Below are 23,538 nucleotides of genomic sequence, written 5' to 3' on the forward strand. Positions count from 1 at the left end.
GTAACATTAAACTGTGAAATAGGAAATGTAGATCATTTCCCTTTATTTTGAAGCCAGGGATAGTGAATGCCAGCGGCAAATTGCTCGGGGCAAGGTGCATTGGTGCTGCGTGCTTGGACTGCTTTTCAAAGCGCACTGTGCAGCAATGAAATATAAAATATTTAAGTATGTATGAGTGATGGTTCTGCAAGGGATATCCAGACCCAACATGTTCATATTAGCTCATATACAATAGTTTAAATTACTTGTGTGATGTGTCAAATGGGCTGTACAAATCAAAAAGTAATGAAAAGGGAAGAGGGCTGACAGTTATGTAGGCAGAATGTAAAAGTTGTGGTATTTTTTACTTGAGCAGAGAATATGAAGAAGTGACTTAATGAGAATCTTCAAGGCTATGATTTCATTTTATTTATTCAAGAAATATGGACTTTGCTAGCTGGGCTGTTATTGCCCAGAAGGTGGTGGTGAGTTGTGTTTTTGGATTCATGTTGTTAAGAAGGGAGTTCCATAAATTTGACTTGGCAAAATTGAAGAATGGCAATACATTTTCAAGCGTGGATGGCTAGTGGTTTGGAGAGAAACTTGAAGGTTCTAGTATTCCCATGTGTCTTGTCCTTTTGGATGGTAGTGGTTGCAGGTTTGGAAGGTGCTGCTTGAGAAGCCCTGGTGAATTTCTGCAATGCGTTTTATAGATGGTATGCATTGCTGCTACTGTGTGTGGAGTGGTGGAGGGACTGAATGTCTTCAAATTTAGTGCCAATCAAGTGGGTTGGTTTGTCCTGGATCATGTCGAGCTTCCTGATTGTAGGCATCTGGACAAATGGGTAGAATTCCATCACATCTGCACTTAGATTCACAGTATTTATGAGGCTCGTCCAGCTCACTTTCTGGTCGATGGAAACCTCCAGAATTTTGGTAGTGGGTGATGCAGTGACAGTAATACCTTTTGAATGTCAAGAGGCATTGGTTGGTCTCTTCCTGCTGAAGGTCATTGCTTGGCACCTTGTGGCCATGAATGTTACTTAGCACTTGTCAACCCCGGTATTGTTGCTCAAGGTTTTGGTGCATTAAGACATGGTCTGCATTAGTATCTGAATGTCAAGGATGGTGCTGAACATAGATTAGATGAGGAGAGATGTGAAGAAACTCAATCATTATAATCCTGGGTTTTCTTCCTCCTCAATTGCTTGTCCAGTTTCCCCTTAAGTACATGATAGTTTATGAAGAATAGTTGTTTACACTGACTAATGAGGTAGCAATAAAAAAAACAGAAAATAAGGTAAGATTTGAAACTGAATTCTTCATGGGGGCAGTGATTAGAATATGGAATTATCTGCCACTCAACCAGTGTCTATGAATTCTTTTCATAAGAAATTGGCAGATGTTTGAAAAAAAGAATATTTATTTGAATGTGTAGGAAAGTAAGATTTGGATTTTTAAAAAATCGATTTCTATCCTGTGATACACATCAATTCTTTGAATCAATCTGATTGACTTATTTATTCTTAAAAATGCAAATACGAGATTTTACTATTTCCACAACTTAAATGCTTGGTAGGATTAAATCCTGGGTCTTTGTGAATTTGAACCTTATATCAGTTATGTTTTAGTCAAACACACATGGTTGATCAACAACTCTCATTCTCATTGCTTGGACAACATTACATCAGATGCACAGCACCAAAACTGGCAATTCAACCAACCAATCTGTACTGACATTTATATTCCATTTGAGTCTCCTCACAACCCTCCTCATCTAAGTCAATCATTGTAATCCTCTGTTCCTGTCTCCTTCGTTCGCTAGCTTACTTTATATGAATCTCTACTATTTGCTTCAACCACTCCCTGTGGTAGCGAGTTCCACATTCTTTCCATTCTTTGAGTAAAGAAGTTTTTGGTTTAGATTCTCCGCAGGATTTGTTGTTAACTTTTTTCTATTGATGGCCCCCAGGTATGATCTTCCCTGTAAAATGGAACATTCTCCATGAAATCTCTTTCTAAATTTTAAAATTTATATTAGTTCACTTGTCTCTTACCTATTTTAAAGAAGGCCAGGCAATGTAGACTTTTGGCTATAGAAATATTGTTGAAAATACACTTGATCTTGAGTAGTATCAATTAAATATTGGTTATGTAGGAAGAGAGCACAAAAGAAAACTTGGTCTAACACCTGAAGCAATCATCATAATCCTGGGTTCTCTTCCTACCCGATTGCATGTCAAGCTTCCCCTCAAGTACATGATAGTTTATGAACAATAGTTGTTTAACACTGACTAATGAGGTGGCAATAGAAAAAATAAGTTAAGGCTTGAAACTGAATTCTTTGTTGGGGCGAGGATACATTTGGAGGCTCACTGCACTTTAAAATTTAGGGCACCTCAATATACAATTGTCACACTGTCATTGTTAATACCATTTACCAACCTTGGAAAATTTCTGCCATTGATGTGACATTAGTCCGTAGGTAAACTATATAGGAAGGAGACTGTGAGACAGGTGGAAGTGGAAATTTAGCCTACCTCAGTATTGTGTAGCTGGGAAGAGCACTGCTGCTCTTCCTATCTCCACATTAAAGTAAATATTATGGAAAGTCATCCCCCACATTTTCACCAGGGTATCAGTGATCTATTTAACAACATTATAAAACTGGAAAAATTGCATTGAACTGGCATTCCCAACCCATTCAGGAATGGCTGGGTGGCTACCAGATTTGCCCTCAATCTCCTGTTGGCTGTGACAAAGCAATCCAGGTAATTTTAAATACAATTCAATGGCCACAAAGTCCATTTAACTAGATGGGACAGATGATTGCAGGCAGCGCTTCACTGCAGGCACATGATACATATCATGACCATGCGCATATACTGTTCTCATCACTATCACTGCTTGCTGCTCTCCCTGTATTTTGTATCCTGCTTGCACTCGACAGCTTTAAAATAGTGTAAACAGGCAGAAGAATTGAGGAGTCTTATCCTGAGGACATCAGAAGCAACTTACTATTTTTTTTACACTGACATGTAAAAAGGCTTTGATGCTTAATAAGCCAAAAACCCTCTTGCAGAAACTCAGCAGGAAATAGAGGGATGAGGGTTTTCAATTTAAGTAAAGGAGTATAAGCTGACCAGATACTGCTTTGTCACAGCATGCAGTTTAAGCAAAACAGCCTGCCACTGTAGGGTGACGTGGCTCTGACCAGTGACTGAACAAAGCTCCTTATTATTCTTTGTTCGGGTAATGGAGATAGCTCACAGAATACTTTGCGTTTACAGGTTAGTTAATCAGGTGCACTACACTTCTTCAGCCTCCCCATTGTGTGATGTTCTTTTGATTTTACAATTAATTATAGACTTCGGTGGAATAAGTACAATCCTTAAACTCCTCACCAAAGCTGAAATTTAGAAAAATATGATGCAAAGATTTAAAAATGGCATGTCAAATATCAATTGGTAATGTCATGATGTTTGGAGAAAAGAAAATCTCCTACAATAGTTTCATTCTGAATTGGCAAAAACCCATTCTGATGTACATGGTGTGCCCAATTTATGTGCATTTGGCAGTGGAGTTATAAAATAGCCATGCAAACTCTGATTAGCCTCTTTCGGTGAGCCTCAGAAATTGGTACACTTCCTAAATGCACCAAGTATTTAAATCCTATTAGGAATTGGCACCTCTCTATCATTCAATAATTGATTATTTGTTCAAAGATGGATCAACCCGTTCCCAGGTTAAACTAATTGCTGTTTGAATTACCCTTGTATCAGATTCTTTCCATTTGCCTGTGACTTCTATGGAATATTTTAGAGTATGATGACCACATTTTACGTCAGATATTCTGACTTGCAGAGTTTTTCCGTCCAGCTTCAGTTGGGGAAAATCACGATGCACTTTTGAAAGAGTCAACAAAAGACGCAAGCGAAACTTCAAGGACAGAGACTCCAGACACAACACAGTCAGACAGCAAGAAATCCTCCCAGAAGTCAGAAAAAAATGAGGAAGTGACTACACCAACAAAAATTAAAGAAATGAAGGTACACAATGTTGAAATTTTAATTTTGATGCAGATAATCATTTTGGTTGTTAACAGTTCACTGTACTCGATTAGTGGGATTATGTGGAATTACAAAGCAGATTAGTGTCTCGCCTAGTAGAGTAGCATGTTTATGTAAATAAATACTTTATGCTGTTGTGCCTAATGCAAATCAGACAGCATAATGAAAGACCTAGATTTGCACGCAGTCCAAGTTCACTGCTGGGACGCTATTCAAATTCAGCTGATTCTGGTGGTATAGAACCACCAAATATGCTGGTTCTGAGGAATATTGTCAGGGTGAACAAACCTAGTTCCTGATGGAAGCCCAAAATTGCTCCTGACTCAAGCCAGTTTGCAGCGTCATGAGTAAAACTCTAGAAATTATCTGGGAAAGGAAATGGTCAATTTCATACTTGTAGGGAATGAGTTCTTTTCCAAGATGAGCATTAAAATGCAATCTTTGTGTTTACACAGTTTGACTTAGAACTGCTTGAAAATGTTACTGACACCAACATACCCCTATTTTTCCATAGCCTGCAAGCAATTCATAAACGTGCATATAACCCATTAACACTTTCTGTGTGGGCTTGCACACGCATGATGGTTTAATTGGGTCAGCTTGTAAGCTATGGCCTGTGTGGTAACTTCTGATTGCTACATGACTGTGAGGCTTAGAGAGGACATTGCTGATGACCAAAACAATGCTCAATAACAAGTGGCATCAAGAAGCCAGAGAGGAAGGGAGGTTACAGCAGATTGATGATAGCCTGCCATCTAACATGGTGCATAAAGTGCACATCGAAATTAGAGACAGTAGAGAACAATACAAAAAATTAAGTACAGCATGACCGGAGATGTAGAGAAGCAATTGCATTCAGCATTAAATACAGAAAACGTTCTAGTCAGGCTTAATTTTGCTAACTCCTGTAGGTAGATGCTGGATACTGCTGCTGTTGAAACTGTCCAGCAGCTGCTGACAGTGCTATTGCTATACCCATATACAATATTCATATCAGAATATCCTGTATATTTGATGCATTACAAAGATAAACAAGGCACTTCACTCGTCATCTGACTGAGCTGATTCTGACATTGCAGTTCATGGAGTAGAGTGAACATGGTTGCATTAGGTGTAGTTTGGAAGCCTGTAGAGAGGGAGTCATAGTCACAGTGGTCAACAGCACAGAAAAAGGCCAGGTGGCCTATTGAGTCTGCACCAGTCAAAACCACCACCTAACTAAGGAAAGTTGGCATGGGAAACATTAGGTAAAAATACAAAGGGTCACAGGAACCAAGTACGCTGGATTTTGCAACTGACATGAAAACCACTTTCCTCCTGTGTTTTAAATCCTCCCCAGACCTAGCTGTTATCTGACTTTGCTTTGAATGAGAAATAGATCACTCTGCTACTTCTGTTGTGACTAGAAATGGTCAGATTCTGATTTTGGTTCAGTGTTCTCCGACACTTTAACCACTCCCCTCACACCACCACCACTTGTCCGAAGCCTGACCACTTTTGAGGTTAAAACTTCGTATGTTTATATACCACCTTCCGTACAATGAAATATGACAAGACAATTCGCAGAAGCATTTCATAACAAAATATATGACCAGGCCACAGGAGTAGTTATGGATCCAGCATAGCCTTTGTTGGAATACAATCACAACTCTGATTCCCAATCCAGATAATCAAGTACTACTTCAGACACAAACAAAAAATGTTTCTATAAGCCACAGTTATGACAGTGTACATCTTAAAACTTTGTGGATCCATTTCCTAAATAGACAAAATCTGTATTACAGTTTTACAATGTGACCTGTATCAAAGGGAAACTTGCCTTCTTCATTTTTCTTGTAGCCTTTTACACTTTCATTGATACATCTTTCCTTAACGCCTTGCCATTGCTATCCAGCTGGACGGAATGCCCTCACCTGGTTCCATTCTTAACTACCTAATTGACCCAAGAGTCTCACTTGCAATGGTTTCTCTTCCTGCTCAAGCTGTCTTACCTCTGGTGTTGTCCAAGCATCTATCCCTGCCCACTCCTTTTCCTCATCCACACTGACAGCCACTCAGCGATAACACCCTAAACGACAGCATTCGTTTTCACACAGACACTGATTACTACATGACTACCACCTTTTTCACATCTGCAGTTGCTAACCTATTAAGATGCTTCTCTTACATATTATTGGATGTGTAGAACTTTCATCTCGTTAAGTATTGGAAAGATTGAAGCCATTTCTTAGCTACTTACCCATCCCTCTCCCTGGCAACTATCTAAGATTAAACAAGACTATTTGCAACTGGAATGCAATATTTGACTTGGAGGTACACTTACAATCCTATTCAACCCTGTTTCAGCTCATCTGCTGTTGAAATCCTCATCCATGCCATTGTTACTTCTAGATTTGAATATTTGAACACAACCCTGTTAGTCTCCTATGTAACAACCTTGAGACAATCCAAGATGCTACTACCTGTCTTAAATTGCAGCAGGTTCCATTTACCTATTGACCCTATGCTCACTGACCTTTATTAGCTCTGGGTGAAGAAACCTCGTGATTTGAAAATTCTACTCTTTGGTTTCCAATTTGCAAATGGTCTGTCTCCTTTCCCCTGTAATCTCCTCCAGCCCCTAAAATCCTCAGCAATACTTGCATTCATCTGACGTGAATTAATGGAGAACTGCAAAGGCTACACTTTTCATTTTTGTGCTGGTTTATTTAGCTACATGAATGTGATTGGGAAAGGTATTCCTCTAATCACATTACTTACCCTCAATAAGCATTGTAACTGAAGCAAAGAAAGGCAAATATTAAGTGTGTGGAGATGGCTGGTGGTACACTTTTCATACTACATTGAGGATTAAAATAGGTTGTCTGTTAACTAGTTGTGGAAAAAGTTGATATTGGAAACAAAATGCAAACCAAAATAACATTCCCAAGTGTAACACACATTCCAAAAGTATATTCAAGACTTAATTATTTCCATCTTAAAACAAAGTGAAATGTAACAATGTCCCACTTGTCACTGATAATTAGAGGTTACATAGCAGGAAATAATCTTCCATTTTATAGATTTAGAAACCGAGATTGAAACATCCAGTCCTCTTCAGAAGCATATATATTTGATATATATTTGCCTATGCTCAGCAGTGAAACTCAAATTTATCATCTGGCATCCAGTTGCAGGCCTGAACAGAGTTATCTTCAGTAGGCATTCAAGCCATAGGCAAGTGTCACTGTTCTATGCTGTACTGCCCAAGTGGGAGCAGGGTTTGCCCTCTGTTTAAAATTCTCATCCAGCTTGATAATTGAATGTAGTGGTGACAGAAAATCCTCTTCAGTATTTACTTCTTCACTGAAACCTTGATGAAACATTTCCAAGATTATCTTTCATGTATTCAGAAAGTTGGTTAAGTTATTAGCCTGTGAACAAATCTTATGCTTTTATTGAACTCAGCAAACTAATTACAACGAAAATGCTTTGGATAAATCTTAAGATTCAGGAAATGAAAATTTATTTACTGTGGCGTTTGTAAAGAGCAATGAAGTAATCATTTTTAAAGTTATTAAAGAAAATTGTTGCATACACTCTAGGTTTAGGTTAAGTGCATTGGCTTGGAAGATAGTTCCACATGGTTGCAACAACTGGACCATAACCTTATAGTGGCTTATAGTTGTGTTTTCCTTCTTCTGCTTAAGAAAATGTCTTCAGGATATGTGGAAGAAACTTAACAACGAGAAAAGGTAGATTGTTTATCAAGGAGTAAAGTCTTTGTTTTGCCATGTTCAGAGAAGAGGTCAGGAATCAAAAGACATGGGTATAAATACACCATCTAAGTTATTGATTCCTTTTCCAAAAAAAGTAATTATTTTCTGGAAGTTGACGATGATCATTCTCAATGATCTAGTCTCATCCGTGCTATGTAGTGGTTAGCAGTAGATTTCAGATGCAAATCTTATACATCTGCATTATTAATACAGGTTGATTTTTGGACTGTATATGTAAATTAAATCCAGAGACATGCTAGACTGAACAAGAGTGAGACCCCCTGAAGGAGAGAGTCTTACTTAATCCAGAATCCGTTCAGACCTTGACTGCACATTTATCGTACACTTGGTTGGTGTCAGTGGGAACCTGGACTGCTTTTTGACAATTCTGAACTTATAGTGTAAATTCATCCTTTTTAGTTTTGTTGATTTAATCTTTTACTGGTACACAAACTGTTTTTGTTTCAAGCATCTTTTTTTAAATGGTCAGACGTGGGTTCCATTTTCTCATGTGAGGGTCAACAATTATGATTGTTCTTGTTTTGGATTTAATTGACTTGATTTCTTTTAAAATTTTGCTGTCAGATGGAACATGAAGATGAGCCGAAACTTAGGCAAGAGGTAGTGTACGGACCACTGTGGATTGGTTTTTACTGTAGTTTATGTGAAACATTTTCATACCTGTTTTTAAAATATTGTTCAAGCTAGAACCCAACTAGTTCCTATTTATTTTTGAATGGAGAGTCATTCATCAAACTAAATATAGCTATAACATCAGATAGATACAACTCATATATCCTTCAAGATTTATCACCTACATGATCCACATTGTTTATTGCTCCCATTGAAATATTGAGTTACAATTCAAACTGGAAATTACTGGTGTTTTATATATTAAAAGACTGAATGATCTATCTTGTTACTACACAGGAAAGTGGGTGATAATTTTCTTAATCATAGTTTCTTCATTGTTGTCAGTACACTACCTATATGCTAACATACATTTCATGGGTTACTGTGGTACTGCTAAAATGCTACAGGCTTTGTCTTGTGGAAAATAACTGATTCTTAACCATTGGCCATCTTTTTGCTGAAATTGCTTGTTTGCTAGACACTTTACATTGGCGTACGGCATTCCCTTGCTTTTTACTTGCTTGCTGTGTGCCAAGTCCTTTGCCTTTTGGTTTCTTTTGTGTTTGCTAATTCTTCATCATGTGGGCTGCCTTTACCAATGTTAACACATACCATTTTCAGTTAGCTACTCTGTTACTTCGACTATCTATAGAAATTCTCATTCTAGACTGTGGGTAATACTCATTTATTGTTTATCAGGAGGGTGGAAAGTTGCAAATATAATTTGACATGGTGGAAATTTGTTTTACAGGAAAGTGGGGTGGGGCTATGTTGGATCACATTGTCTTGATTGATACCAGGATGGTTAGAATTACTGTTGGATGTATATTAATGCAGGAATTTGTATTATCTCTATCAGGGAGGAAAGTGAGTGTTGAGGAGTTTTGTGTTAAATGTATTTTATTACTCGCATTTGTACTTCAACTACCATAGAATTAACCACTTACATGTACACAAGATATCTTAAACATTCCTTGCTATCATGCTTATATATGAATGAAATTGTTCATAATCAGGTATTAATATGAAAGAGTATGTCAAGTAGAAAGGAAAACAGATATTTTTTGACAAATTACTGACAGTTCTCAGGACCATCCATGTTAACATGAAATTGAGATGAATTGGAATACCTACGAAGTAATTCTGGGGTAAGCACTATTTGATGTATTTAGTGAGGATACATATGTTGTAAGGAAATCAGGTCATATATATTTAAATTAAACTACATTTTGTAATTGAGCAAAACATTTACTCCAAGAAAACTGATCATCCATCTAGTCACCTTTTCCTAAGATCCGAAAGTGTGTTGGCAGTTATGAAACTGCTATTTATATAGAACGACAATCCTTTTATTTAAAATGGTTAACACATTCACTAATTCAGTATGGAGGTATTTCGGGCAAATATGTTAAGAAATGGGTTTTGGGTACTTCTTCCCTTTTGGTTTAAACATTCTTGATAAACAATGTGTTGTTACGACTAACATAACATTATCTTTCCTTTTTAATTGTACTAAAGTTCCTGGACAAATCAGAAGATGTACTCTTGAAGCATCAAGCCAATATCAATGAACTAAAACGAACTTTGCAGGAATCCACTAGTATTAAGCTAAGTCATGGTGACCGGGAAAAAAAATTAACTACTTCCCCATCTTCATCAAAACCCAAAGACAAAGAGCAGGAGGAGTCACAGAAGCTCCAGCAGGTGGGTCTTGTTTATAAACACGTTGTTGAAGTTGTAGGTATTCTCGATCTGCCTACTTGGTTTTGGCTTTTAGTTATCCGTTTGTTCGTTTGTCTGCTGGTGATGGCTATTTTTTTAGTCACAGCTCTAGTACAACCAGGAATGCTGTTATTTTAAATTGTATTATATCACAGTTAATCGTGTCCATCTTGAGTTTAGTAAGATTTTGACAATCTACCAGGTATAAAACAAAACACGAAGGGTTTGTAACAGATCTTAGAGCAAACAATAGACTGACAATTTAACATTCTCTGGAGACAAAATGTCATTTTAAAGCCTTTTCTGGATTATTTGTTCTGATGTCTCATTATATTCTATGCCTTCAAAAAGGAATAATAGACTGATTCAAGTCAGAGGATTTTGCAAACATCCGAGGAAAAAATCAACATGGTAGAAATTTCTAACTGTTCTTTCATGGCTTTCTGACATGGTATTTTAACAATATGTTCCTTTATCAATGCCAGTAATATTTTTTCACCACACATCTTTTGTAGGACATTACAATTAAGACCAAAGCTTATTTTTAAGTAGAAATAATAAGTTCTGGGATCGCTTTACAAGTCAGACAGCATCTGCGAGGAGCGAAACAATAACTTCTCATGCGAATGATCCTTTGTCAGAACTGAACAATGTCAGAGATACATGGACTTCTAGCAAGTGCAGTGGCAGGGAGAAGGATAGGGGAGGAAAACACAAAAGATCAGATCTGTGTTAGGGAGGAAAATGGAAGAATTTAGGTATGCAAGTACTCCTTCCAGATAAAACAGCAACTCAGTTGTACAGTATATCAAACTGAAAGGTGTATTCACTGCTGTCCATTGTGAAACCAATTGTGGATTGGTTGAGCACTTTTTGGAATATCTTCAGTCCACAAGTACGAATGTAAACTTCCAATTTCTTGCTGTTTTAATTCTCAACCCCATTCCCATTAAGACCTCAGTCTCCGACCTGGTTCCCATGAAGCTAAGTGTAATCTCTAGAAACAGCATTTCATCTTTCTTTTAGTCACTTCACAGCCTTTTGGACTCAGCATTGAGACAACAACTTCAAATCGTAAGCTGTGCCCCTATTTCTTTGAATAACTGCTGCAGCAAGTTATTCTACTATTCCCATTTACATCTTCTCTAGACTGTTCTTTCATTTCTTTAATTATTCTATTCTCATCTCCTTTTGCATTTTACCATCATTCCTTTTCTCATTTAATCTGGCCTGCACCTATACAACTATAGACATTCCTTTTCTTTTTCCCACCTTCCTTTTCCAGATGCTGAGATTTGCTGAGCATTTCCAGCATTTTGTAACTTTCCATTTCAGGTCTCCAGCTATTTTAGCTTTTTAGCTCTTAATTTAAAAAAAATAGATTGTGCCATCTAGTGTTAACTCAAGCTGACTGCAGCTTCAGTGTTGCGACTTTGATATTTTTGGATGCCTTCTCTTCTGGTTTGACCCAGAAGAGAAAAGTTGTGTTAAATAGACAAATAACAGTAAATTATTCTGTGTCATCTTTATAAAGTGGATAACTGGAGTAAATCAATGGTTGAGGTCATTTTGAAAGCTTTCTATTGGCTGATGTGAAGTACCTTTAGATTTCTTTCCCCTGACAGCACTTTACTGTTTACTCACTTTGCTTCGGCAAATGAAAGAGCTAATTTTCTGTTTCCTCTCTCAACATTTTGTACATGTGGTAGCATGCACCAATCTTTGTCCAAATAATTGACCAAAGCATATGCTTGTTTCAGCTAGCATGTCGATTTCAATTTGTGAATCGGGCTCTTCCCCCCCTCCCCCCAACTCCCCCCTACCCCCCGCCCCATAGCCATTTTGATTGATTACTGGGCAGAGCATGCACCATGAGCACTCTGATCAAATCCACACGTAATAGAGCCAAAGAGGTTAGTCAAGGTGAGTTCAATTTGTTTTTGTGGAGCCTGAAGAAAATACCTCCCCTTTCAACTCAGTGTTCCCAAGATCCATCCCAGTACTTGCTGCTTCTGAAGGTAACCCGATATTGGCTGCATTACAAGAGCCATTTGGTACCTCCCGTTATATGAAGATAGCACCTCAAAATTCTGGTCTCACCTTTGTCATAAGCATGCTCTTTACCAACAAGTCACCAACAAGTCAAATTCAACTCACAAATGGATAAGGTTTCAGGAAAATTCCCTCTTGATAGTTAGAAACTAGCAAGGAAAGAAGAAAGGTTGGTTACAATCTTAATGTCTCCACCAATATCCCAATAGATCTGTGCTGTACATACCAATTTTTCTTATACTTCCATTTTGATGGTTTTAGTGAGAGTTGTTTTAAAATTTTTATATTATTGTCGTCTATCTAACAAATTTATTATTTAACGCTTTTAAAAGTTAAAAACAATCTCCTTAGTTACAAAGAAGTTGTAGATAGACATCATGATGCCACACCATACATGAGATAAAAGATGAAGTGATGTAGGAGTCTATTAATGGTTTGATCTATCCACTGTAACTGGAGAGTAAGAAAATTTGATAAAGAAACATACAACTTGAGCCACGTTCTTTCATTCTGTAAATTAATATGATTATGATGCCTACATTCATAAATTTAAACAGTGCCTGATGCAACATACTAAATATTGTTCAATTATGGTAATTAAAGGTCTGGTATTAGTAAAGGTGATGTGACAGTCTGTTGTTGATACTAATGAATCATATAAATGCAAAGAACTATTTTAACTCATTATTCCTAATACAAGTAAAGCATGTGTGAGTGGAAGATTTTTCACAGCACTGTTGCACTTGTTACATTCTTCAAATGAGCACACTGGTTAAGGTTTCACCTTTACTTATTGTACATCCTCATTGTTCATGCAGAGCACAATAGAGGTATTTTGTATAAACTGCAACTTGCTAATAGATAGTTTGTATGTTTTAACTGGTACTATTGGTGGGTAAATACAATAAGAAAACAGCAGAAGCAGCATGTGCTTGTACATTTGTTTATAATGTGCCTTTTCTTTCAAGATATCCTTTCCTTCTTTGGAATCATCCAATTGAGTTGAACAATGAGGCTTCATTTTGCTTTCTGTTTCTTCCTATTATGGCTTTGTTACTTTGTTATTCAGATACCACATGATGCAAAAACCAAAAAAAAACACTTAAGATAATTATATTGTCATTGTAATTCTGGTTTCGTAAAGCAGCTGTTTGGTTAAAGTAGTTTGTATTAGAGTCTTACAATTTAATGTTTTAAAATTTGTTAACATTAGTAATAAATTATATAAACTACACCAGTCAGTTTTTAGGTTCTATTTGGGTCTGATGACAGTTATTATATTTTTGTACCCAAAGACATTTCATTCATCTTTAAACTGATAAGGATATATAATATTCTGCATCCTCCACACAATTATTCTTAAAATTTAAATTAACCTGAGGTCATTTCAACCATAGTAAAATAATGCTACTACCTCTGAACTGTTGACTAGATTAGATTAGGTTAGATTCCCTACAGTGTGGAAACAGGCTCTTAGGCCCAACCAGTCCACACCGACCCTCCGAAGATTAACCCACCCAGACCCATTTCCCTCTGACTAATGCACCTAAAACTATGGGCAATTTAGCTTGGCCAATTCACCTGACCTGCACGTCTTTGGACTGTGGGAGGAAACCCACACAGACACAGGGAGAATGTGCAAACTCCACACAGTCGCCCGAGGCTGAAATCAAACCTAGGACCCTGGTGCTGTGAGGCAGCAGTGCTAACCACTAGGCCACCGTACCATCTTGTTGAAGAAATTTAATCGCAAATTTTCCTCACTTACTGTTTAACTGTATGTGTTCCTAGGTGGAAGATAGATTGCTAAAGCATTAGCGGTGCTGCATTTGGTAAATGTAATTTAATAATCACTGATAAAGCTGTATTGAATATGGAAAATATCTGAAAAGAGCATTCCATCTTTTAAAATATCTTTTATGTGAGTTGCATAGATCAAGTTCTCTCAGTTATTTTGTTTTCGTTGGTGCAGGCTCTGTCTGTCATTATTCTTAAATACGATTTCTCATTGTGATAAAACTTCTGTGAGAATTTTTGATATGTGGCTTACTGTTATAGACGCCAGATGGTTGTTCTGAAAGTGGTGCAATTTAGAAGCAGTAAGGAGGCTTGATGTAAGTCTCCTTCCACATTGCATTTGCTGCCGTGCTGTGCAGACCTGTTGTGCAGATGGAAGCTTGTCTGGTTTCATGGAGATCTATGAGTTCTAATGCAGGGCTAAGGTAGAATTTTCAGAGAGCTATTTTTAGCAATATCTGGCATTTATCTGGTTTCTGTGGTTCTTGTTAAAGGATGAAGGGTCTGCTGGGAGCTACAAACAGTTGGAGGACCAGGCAGGTGTTAATTAAACATATACTCATGAATTGCTCTGAGCTGTCAGTAATGAACATGATTTGGTTTGAAATTTAGCCCTTCCAATGCCATGAGGATATTTAATTATTTGTAGATAGTTGCCATTAATCACCTCAATGATTAGTGCATATTCATCAAAACTTACAAGAAATAAGAAAACCAGTTTTCCTACTGAAAAAATTGAATAGAACACAAGTTAGAAAAGCAATCACTTGGGAGACAAAATGGTGCTAATTAACTGTGCAGCTTACAAACTTTAGCATTGTTAAAATGGTTATATATTATTCATCTTAACAGAGGACAGTCTTTGGCAACGTGCAAGTATGATATTCTTCATGTTAGAAATTTAAAAGCTCTACCAAAGTATTTTTACACCAAAATTAAAATATGAACAAGAAACTAACACATTTGTTATTTGTTTATTATGCAATATATTCTGGTATATCAGCTAATTAACCTTTCTAACAGTCTGCGAGAGCTGAAGAGGAGGCGAAGGAAGAGCCTACTTCTCAAGTGGGTGCCATTGCCTTATCTCTGGAAGCTTCAGCAAAGAAAAGCCTTGCATCTTCCCCTGAGGTTGACATTTTCAGTTTTACATTTGATTAAAATTGAATTGTAATTTAAATAAGCAGAAATAAACTGATGCTGATGAGTTGTTTTAAATGGCAGAACTAACATCAGTGAATGAAATTATTATTAGCTAATTTGTTAATATTTTCAAAGGTAAATGTTGATTCTAAAGAGAAAATGTATATCAAATAGTTAAGCATAAAACATTAAATATAGAGTTAGAAATGTTGTAATCTTAGCAATTCACCCATTTATAGAGCTCATTTCTCCATTTAGTATTTTGTATGTTGGAAGATTCCAAATTTTATGTCCATGTTATAAATATAATTTTTATATAGTTACAAAATATATATGAAGAAAGTTTTCACCTCATCTAGTTATGAGAATTTTTTTTTACTTTACAATAGTCTAGAAAAGTGAAGTGCATGTCTGTTGCAATGTGCCTGTTCATGCATTACTGTGATGTTGACAAGTTTTTATATTTGAAATGTAGGGCTCTGAGGAATGGGTTATAATAGAAAGACGAGCTTCTAGGCTAGAAGAACTAGTTGTAGTTGAAAACAAAAGTGACAGAACAGAATCCAAAGAAGAAGAAGCAGTTGAGGCTATATCACTTGTTTGTGACAAAAGGCAAATTGTATTAGAACTATCTTCTCCTGAAATGGAGCTTATAAAAGAAGAATTTCACAAAGATGAGTCATGTGAGGATGAATCTCCAGAGCTTGAAGAAATATGTGACTCGTCAGCTATTCGACAAGAAGATGCTTCAAAAACTGATTCAGAGAAAAGGACAATACCTTCTCTGTTGAATAGCTCAGAGTTAATGGAGTCAGATGAACAAAAGGTTCCTGAGACATATCCAGCTGAACCTGAAGAAGTCCTAACTGAGAACATTTTGGATAAAGAGCAGGTAATCTCTGAAGATAAAGCACTTTCTGAAGAAGCTGTTATCGTCACCAAATTTCCGTCTGTACAAGATTCAGTAGATACTGGAAAGGAGTCTTCAAAATCCGATTCCAAAGCACCTGAAGAGATAGAGCCTATGTTGGCTTTCACAACCAGTGGAGAACAGTTTAAGCTTATTTCCTCTGGAAGTGATGAAGCCAAGTCTAAAGCCCACGAAAAAGATTCCAAGCCAATATTCCCACTGGATAATAACAAATCCAAACCAGGATCTCCAATAGCTGACCAAAAGATAGATCCGGATGCTCAGGTAGGCAAGCAAGAAGTACGAAAGATAGATTCTCAAACGTATGACCAAGAGAAGAAAGAGAACATCAAAACAACTTTCCAAATGAATGATCAAGAGAGTGTGCCAATTCACTTTGTGATCAATAAAGGCAAATCACAATCAAATGAAGAGAAGATGTCCAATTTAAATTTCTTAGAGAAACAGTATGCAACAAAAGTGACTGGCCAAGAAGAGTCTAAGTCTATTTTTGAAGCTGAAGTGAAATATGAGTCCAAATTCATTCTCCAAATGGTTGAAAAGGAAGTCCAGATAACACCAATCGAACAAGCTGAATACAAAGGGATTTTGCAGTCGGATGTTACTGAAATTTATAAAGCTGAAGAACAGTCAAAACCTTATATTTTTCAAGAGCATGCCAATGTGTTGCAGCCATGCACTGCAAGATGGGACAAAGAAGAGTCAAGGGACTCCTCAGAAAAGGAGTCTGAAGAATGCCTCCTATCAAATGATTCAGGGAATTCAAAGCCATGTTCCATAGGAGACCATGAAGCACCAAGGCAAGAGGAGGAGAGAAGCGAGCCAAAGCCATGTAGAACGCAGGATGGAAGCGAGCCAAAGCCGTGTAGAACGCAGGATGGAAGCGAGCCAAAGCCGTGTAGAACGGAGGATGGAAGCGAGCCAAAGCAAAGTACAACGCAGGATGGAAGCGAGCCAAAGCAAAGTACAACGCAGGATGGAAGCGAGCCAAAGCAGAGTACAACGCAGGATGGAAGCGAGCCAAAGCAGAGTACAATGCAGGATGGGAGCGAGCCAAAGCAGAGTACAACGCAGGATGGAAGCGAGCCAAAGCAGAGTACAATGCAGGATGGGAGCGAGCCAAAGCAGAGTACAACGCAGGATGGAAGCGAGCCAAAGCAGAGTACAATGCAGGATGGAAGCGAGCCAAAGCAGAGTACAACGCAGGATGGAAGCGAGCCAAAGCAGAGTACAACGCAGGATGGAAGCGAGCCAAAGCAGAGTACAATGCAGGATGGGAGCGAGCCAAAGCAGAGTACAACGCAGGATGGGAGCGAGCCAAAGCAGAGTACAACGCAGGATGGGAGTGAGCCAAAGCCGTGTAGAACGCAGGATGGAAGCAAGCCAAAGCCCAGAACGACGCATGATAGTGAAGAGTTGATATCCTTTTTGCCAAAGGATGATAAAATACTCAAGCCAGTTCGCCAGAGTGATGCCAATGATTCTGCTAAATCTGTACCTCAATCAATTGAAGGAAAAGAATCAAAAGATCATTTCCTAGTGACAGAGAGAGATAAATCTGAAGTACCCATGCACTTTTCTGCAGATATATCTTCAGACCTGGATTATTCAAAATCTAAGAACTTGCTGGAACTTGACAGCTTAGTATCCTCTGAAATGTCATTAGATGCAACCCAAGATCAATCTAATCAATTATTTTTTGTGAATGACAAAATAGACTCCAGGTCGGAATCTCAAATAGAATGTTCTCAGGAAAAATCATCTGAACCCAATTCACCTGATCTTGAGTTGTCGGACGCAGATTTAATCATTAAAGCAGAATATTCACATGTCAATGAATTATCTAAACTCAAACCATCAACAGTGGTTATGCTTTCATCAAAGTCGATTGAGCCTGTATCCATTAAACACACCCAACATGAGTACGTAAAGATCACAAAAGGACCTCCTGAAGCTGTGCCAAAAATAGATCCTTTAAAACACATTTTCAAGCCTGAAAAGGAGAGCTCAATAGTTAAGTGTGGCAGAGAACTTCCAAATCCATCAGAGGAGGGGACAGAAATTTATTCTTCCTTCAAACTTAAAGAGAAATATGCAGAAGTATATGATATGGGCTCAGCTACCCTGAAGGATAAAATATCCTATTTTGAATTGAAATTGGGAGAAAATACTTGCTCAAAAAAGCCCATTAAAGCGTTTGAGCATGCGGCACAGGTTTCTGAAGTTGGATCTCCGGATTCAGGCTGTGAAGTGGAATTGACAGAAGCAATGGTAACTCTTCATATGAATTGTCACAAGGAAACGTTGTTCCAGCATGTTTTGTCAAATGGCATTTTACATCATACAAGTTTACATAGCTTGAAATGAGCTTATTTATAAACTGCTATTTTATGTTTTAGCCATATGTATTGCTAACTGCGGAGCATTGTATTCGATCTGTTAATTTGCTTCCTTTTTTGTTTAGATTATTTGAAGTTTTGCAACTGCAAATGTCAATCAACCTAGGCAAAATTGGCCATTGAGAACAATGAGAGCAATCTGTCGAGGCAACTGTTGAACTGCCTCCACAAAAAAAAGTCAATGCTTTTCTCATATTGCTAGAAAGTTGCATTTGGATACTCTGAAAAAGTGACTTCCCCTTGCTTAGTTTATTTCCTTTCTCTTCACTTTTCTGCTCTTTCCTTTGAAGCATACTAATGCCTGTCAAAAGAATTGTTTGTGGCTGATTTCCTGCTATTGCTGTGGTGCTAGCTCCCAAACTGTTATGCAGCTGTGCCATTTAACAGTGAAGACTGCTTTCCGAATTCTCCCATTCAGCTTTTAACTAATGCTTTTGTCTGTTTAGACTAAACCTCCTGCTCTTGAATGTGCCTTGGAAGACAGGGAAGTAAAACCCTCACAGGAAGCTTCAAAATCTCCAGGGAAATCACCAGTAAAAGGAGAGACGTTCGAAAATACTGTTACTTCACAGGTGTTGAACCCTTGCTAAACTTCACATTTATATATGATTTAAAAGGCTTGTCATAATGGAGGTTTTTTTGGCATCTCACTTTTGGTATTGCAAACTTTTAAAATTTTTTTTTGCTCATTGCCTGTTTAATTTATTCAGTGTTTAACATTGCTCTATTGTAATCAAATGTACCTGCCTCATCAGAAACACATCCGAGGTTTCACAAATATGCTGCTCCTATCTCAAATATCAAAAACAGATGTGCCATTATTTTGAGAACATGTTTTCATTTTACAGGAGCCGTTATCTCCACATAAACTATACGAAGAAGAATCTGGCAAATCCCAGGTTGTTGATTTTAATTAATTAACAACCTGCTTAGACCTTAAATTCATTTATTTCTCCATAATATCCATGTGTCATTTAAACTGTGCATTCATGATCATGTTTTGGATTTTTTTTGACCATCTTCCAAATTCCTCTAACATTCACATTCCAAAAGATGTTACTTTTCAATCCTTACCACCTTGATCTTCACCATTCTTTCTTGCTCAGAACACTGAAGCAAAGCAGGAACCGCAAAGAAGGTCCATGGTAACCAAACAAGAATCTGAAGAAGTCATGGAGCAGATGCAAGAACTTGTGACCCAGCCGTTGGTGACAAAGGAGATAGGTGTGGAAGCAGGCCACAAACATTCAAACGTCCCGCTAAATTCGTCAGGAAATATTGAAGCTGAGAAAGAATTTGCAGTACCAGATAAAGTTGAGGAAGTAGATGGAATGTTAGAAGTGAAAAAGTTACCAACTCAAACAAAGATGTCTAAACAAGAAAGAACAGATAGTGCCACCTCTGAAGTTAATGTCAACACCCTGCCTGAGAAAAGTACTGAAAGAGAGCCTGCTCAAGAGGATGGAGAGGACCAGCAGAAGAGCATTGACCATGAACCTGAAAACTCTGAAGAAAAACCTCAACAGGAGGTAATCTAACACCATTTAGGAAATCAAATGCATGTCTCCACCTTCTACATTTCACCTGTCCGTGTGTGTAAAACTGTAACCACCCCACCACCTGCTGGTTCCTCAAAGTCAACCACAGTCCATTTACTAAAGCATGGTAAATTTGGAAAGAATGTGTTTCTATAAGTTTGAAAACAATTTGTTGGAGCTAAAGTAAGATGGCCAACATGTGTAAAGAAAAAGGACACATTACCATTCTACGTGTACGCGTTTCGCTGTTCATCTGTAATGTCGTAACCTGTAATTTCTGCTTACAGATGCTGACTGACCTGTGTATTAATTTGAATACTTTTTATTATGACTCAGATTTTCTGATTTGATCATTTAACAAAATAGTTTCTTTAGTTTTGCCTGTGAATGCAATAAAACGTTTAATTTGTCTAACTGAACGTACACTATCATTAGAGCATGTGCTTATTAACAGAAATGTTTGTATTGAATAAACGAAATGACATGTGATCCTATCCAAACTGGAATGTATAACAGCAGAGGTCTTGAATAAAGGTAGCACATTGCTTACAACAGTGCTGTCTCTGTTAAAGGAGATGAAAACTTCAAATTGGATATAAAAAGTTTACTTTTTGATTTATCAATAACCTAGATCCTTTTGCTTATCAAGATTGTTAGTTTTTTTTAACTATAGACTAAAAGTTTGCTCTTACTTAATATATTATGGAAAAGTATTACTAATCAAAGATTGAATTTGGATTATCACATTTAGAGCTGCTAGGAAGCCACCCGACCAATAATAGATACATTATTTAGGAATTAATATAAGCTTCAAAATTTAATGCTGATTGGTCAGGAATTTAATGATGGTAAATAGAAACAAGTGACTCCTTTAAGAGATTGCTGTTGTATTTTTGTTGCTGTATGTTTAATATGCATGAATGTGGATTGTTGTTTGGTCGTCTTCTAACCCCTCCGTTATTTGTGTGGTAAGCGTACTCAAATTCTCCAAATCCTATCCTGTTTTAAGTGTTGGGCTGAATTTTCATTCCAGGATCCCAACCCTGACATTGGGAACATAGACGTTCCAATGGCAGGACACTGGAAGAGATTTTGGAGGAGCTCACCAATTAAGAGGCTGCCTTTGGAAGACTCATCCATTTAAGGATAGTGAATGGTCTCCCAAGGCTAGAGGATCTCCTGTACAGAAAGACCAGCAACCTCACCATTAGAGATGGGCACTGCCAACCTAGGTAGAAAGAAGAGCAGGCTGCTCTAGATGGAGGCACCCACTAAAGAACCACATCTGTCAGGCCACATTGTGTAGGGGTTTAGCCTTCCTTAGGGCTCCAGCTCTGACCGTCTGGTTATTGTCATTACAGGAGGGAGAATTTCACATTAGTGATAGAGCACATACTGCCTGATCTATTGCTAGGAACCTTGTTCCATTCTCCAGTGGGTGGGTTTCAGTCATTGGGTGGGGAGGGTGTGTGCAATTCAACATTGGTAACAATTGGGTTTTGCCTACACAAAAAGGCAGGATTGGAATTGGACTTTTAAGTGACTAGTTAATTTCAAACCTTTGTATTTACTTCTGTTTAAAATCGCATGGAAAAGTAGTACTCTCACAAGCAAAAAAATTATATTTAAGTCATAATAGAAATGTATTTTACTGGAGAAGAATATTTGTGGTATTGAATGCATTTTGAATTTGCTTCAGGCCCAGCAGAAGTAAGTAATGCAGAAATATTTTCTAATGCTAAAGGCTGTGTAGGTAAATCAAGTGTAACCAAAGTAAACAATTTCATTTTAAAAACAACAATCTTACAGGATATAATGAAAACAAAAACTGGACTGCCAAGTGATGTACCCACTGGAAAAAGGGAAACTTCCTCCAAAGAAACATCTTCACCTATTGAGACAAAGTCAATCACCAAAACCCAGGTATTCGGAGCTTATTTGTTTCTTCCTAATTGAGGTCAGACAGTAATCATTATCGGGGTGGAGGTGAGCACTGAATGAAATGTAAAACCGTTTTGTGTTGGAAGAATTAAATCCAAAGTAAAATTTGATACCTGTGCTGGAACTTTTCCCTCAGGGGCAAAACACCACAATAGCGTTTATCCTCCACCCAAGTGTCCTGACTTTGTTACTCAGTACATCTAGAGTTCTAGCAGGTGTTCAAACACAGCCCACATGCCAAAACCATTTGTGAATGAGCCTTGGTATTCTCGTCAATAATGTCGAAGGTAATTAGTTCTATTTACCCTTCTATTTCATGACTGCTGGTTTGTCCTGCTTCATTTTCCTGTGTTGGGAGGCCTTCAAAGCCATGCTCCTATTGTTGTCATATTCCTGAATCTTCTATCTGAAAATTTACGTTGGATGATAGACTGTTAAAGATGGTCATGAACTGTGGATAAAATGTGACATAGAGATATACAGCACGGAAACAGACCCTCGTCCATACCAACCAGATATCCCAACTCAATCTAGTCCCATTTGCCAGCACTAGGCCCATATCTCTCTCAATCCTTCCGACTCATATACCCATCCAGATGCCTTTTAAATATTCCACCACTTCCTCTGGCAGCTCGTTCCATACAGGCACCACCCTCTGTGTGAAAAATTTGCCCCTTAGGTCTCTCTTATATTTTTTCCCCCTTCGCCCTAAACCTATGCCCTCTTGTTCTGGACTCCCCACCCCAGGTAAAAGCCATTGTCTATTTATCCTATCCATGCCCTTCATGATTTTATAAACCTCTGAGTTTACCCCTCAGCCTTTGACGCTCCGGGGAAAACAGCCCCAGCCTATTCAACCTCTCCCTATAGCTCAAATCCTCCAACACTGGCAACATACTTGTAAAGGAGAAAGTGAGGACTGCAGATGCTGGAGATCAGAGCTGAAAATGTGTTGCTGGAAAAGCGCAGCAGGTCAGGCAGCATCCAAGGAACAGGAGAATCGATGTTTCGGGCATAAGCCCTTCTTCAGGAATGAGGAAAGTGTGTCCACCAGGCTAAGATAAAAGGTAGGGAGGAGGGACTTGGGGGAGGGGCGTTGGAAATGCGATAGGTGGAAGGAGGTCGAGGTGAGGGTGACAGGCCGGAATGGGGTGGGGACGGAGCGGTCAGGAAGAAGATTGCAGGTTAGGAAGGCAGTGCTGAGTTCGAGGGATTTGACTGAATCAAGATGGGGGGAGTGGAAATGAGGAAACTGGAGAAATCTGAGTTCATCCCTTGTGGTTGGAGGATTCCTCGGCGGAAGATGAGGCGCTCTTCCTTCAACCGTCGTGTTGCTATGGTCTGGCGATGGAGGAGTCCAAGGACCTGCATGTCCTTGGTGGAGTGGGAGGGGGAGTTGAAGTGTTGAGCCACGGGGCGGTTGGGTTGGTTGGTCCGGGTGTCCCAGAGGTGTTCTCTGAAACATTCCGCAAGTAGTCGACCTGTCTCCCCAATATAGAGGAGGCCACATCGGGTGCAGCGGATGCAGTAAAAGATGTGTGTGGAGGTGCAGGTGAATCTTTGGCGGATATGGAA

General features: G+C 38.2%; 1 protein-coding gene across 8 annotated transcripts in view; it reads left to right on the forward strand.

The window, feature by feature from the left end:
- The window catches only part of LOC122560188 (band 4.1-like protein 3), a 277,917-nt gene that overhangs the window by 236,528 nt on the left and 17,851 nt on the right, over positions 1 to 23,538 (forward strand). For 4 of the 8 annotated variants that reach the window (XM_043710574.1, XM_043710577.1, XM_043710575.1 and 1 more), the window contains exons 12-20: positions 3,844 to 4,028; positions 8,393 to 8,428; positions 9,959 to 10,144; positions 15,035 to 15,142; positions 15,630 to 18,356; positions 18,931 to 19,056; positions 19,333 to 19,383; positions 19,591 to 20,013; positions 21,832 to 21,945. In XM_043710574.1, coding sequence (XP_043566509.1) covers positions 3,844 to 4,028; positions 8,393 to 8,428; positions 9,959 to 10,144; positions 15,035 to 15,142; positions 15,630 to 18,356; positions 18,931 to 19,056; positions 19,333 to 19,383; positions 19,591 to 20,013; positions 21,832 to 21,945 — 3,956 coding nt within the window. The remainder of the gene's footprint in view (positions 1 to 3,843; positions 4,029 to 8,392; positions 8,429 to 9,958; positions 10,145 to 15,034; positions 15,143 to 15,629; positions 18,357 to 18,930; positions 19,057 to 19,332; positions 19,384 to 19,590; positions 20,014 to 21,831; positions 21,946 to 23,538) is intronic. The other 4 variants (XM_043710578.1, XM_043710579.1, XM_043710580.1 and 1 more) reach the window with 4 other exon arrangements.

Source organism: Chiloscyllium plagiosum, chromosome 20 (assembly GCF_004010195.1).
Source record: "Chiloscyllium plagiosum isolate BGI_BamShark_2017 chromosome 20, ASM401019v2, whole genome shotgun sequence".
Lineage (NCBI taxonomy): Eukaryota > Metazoa > Chordata > Chondrichthyes > Orectolobiformes > Hemiscylliidae > Chiloscyllium > Chiloscyllium plagiosum.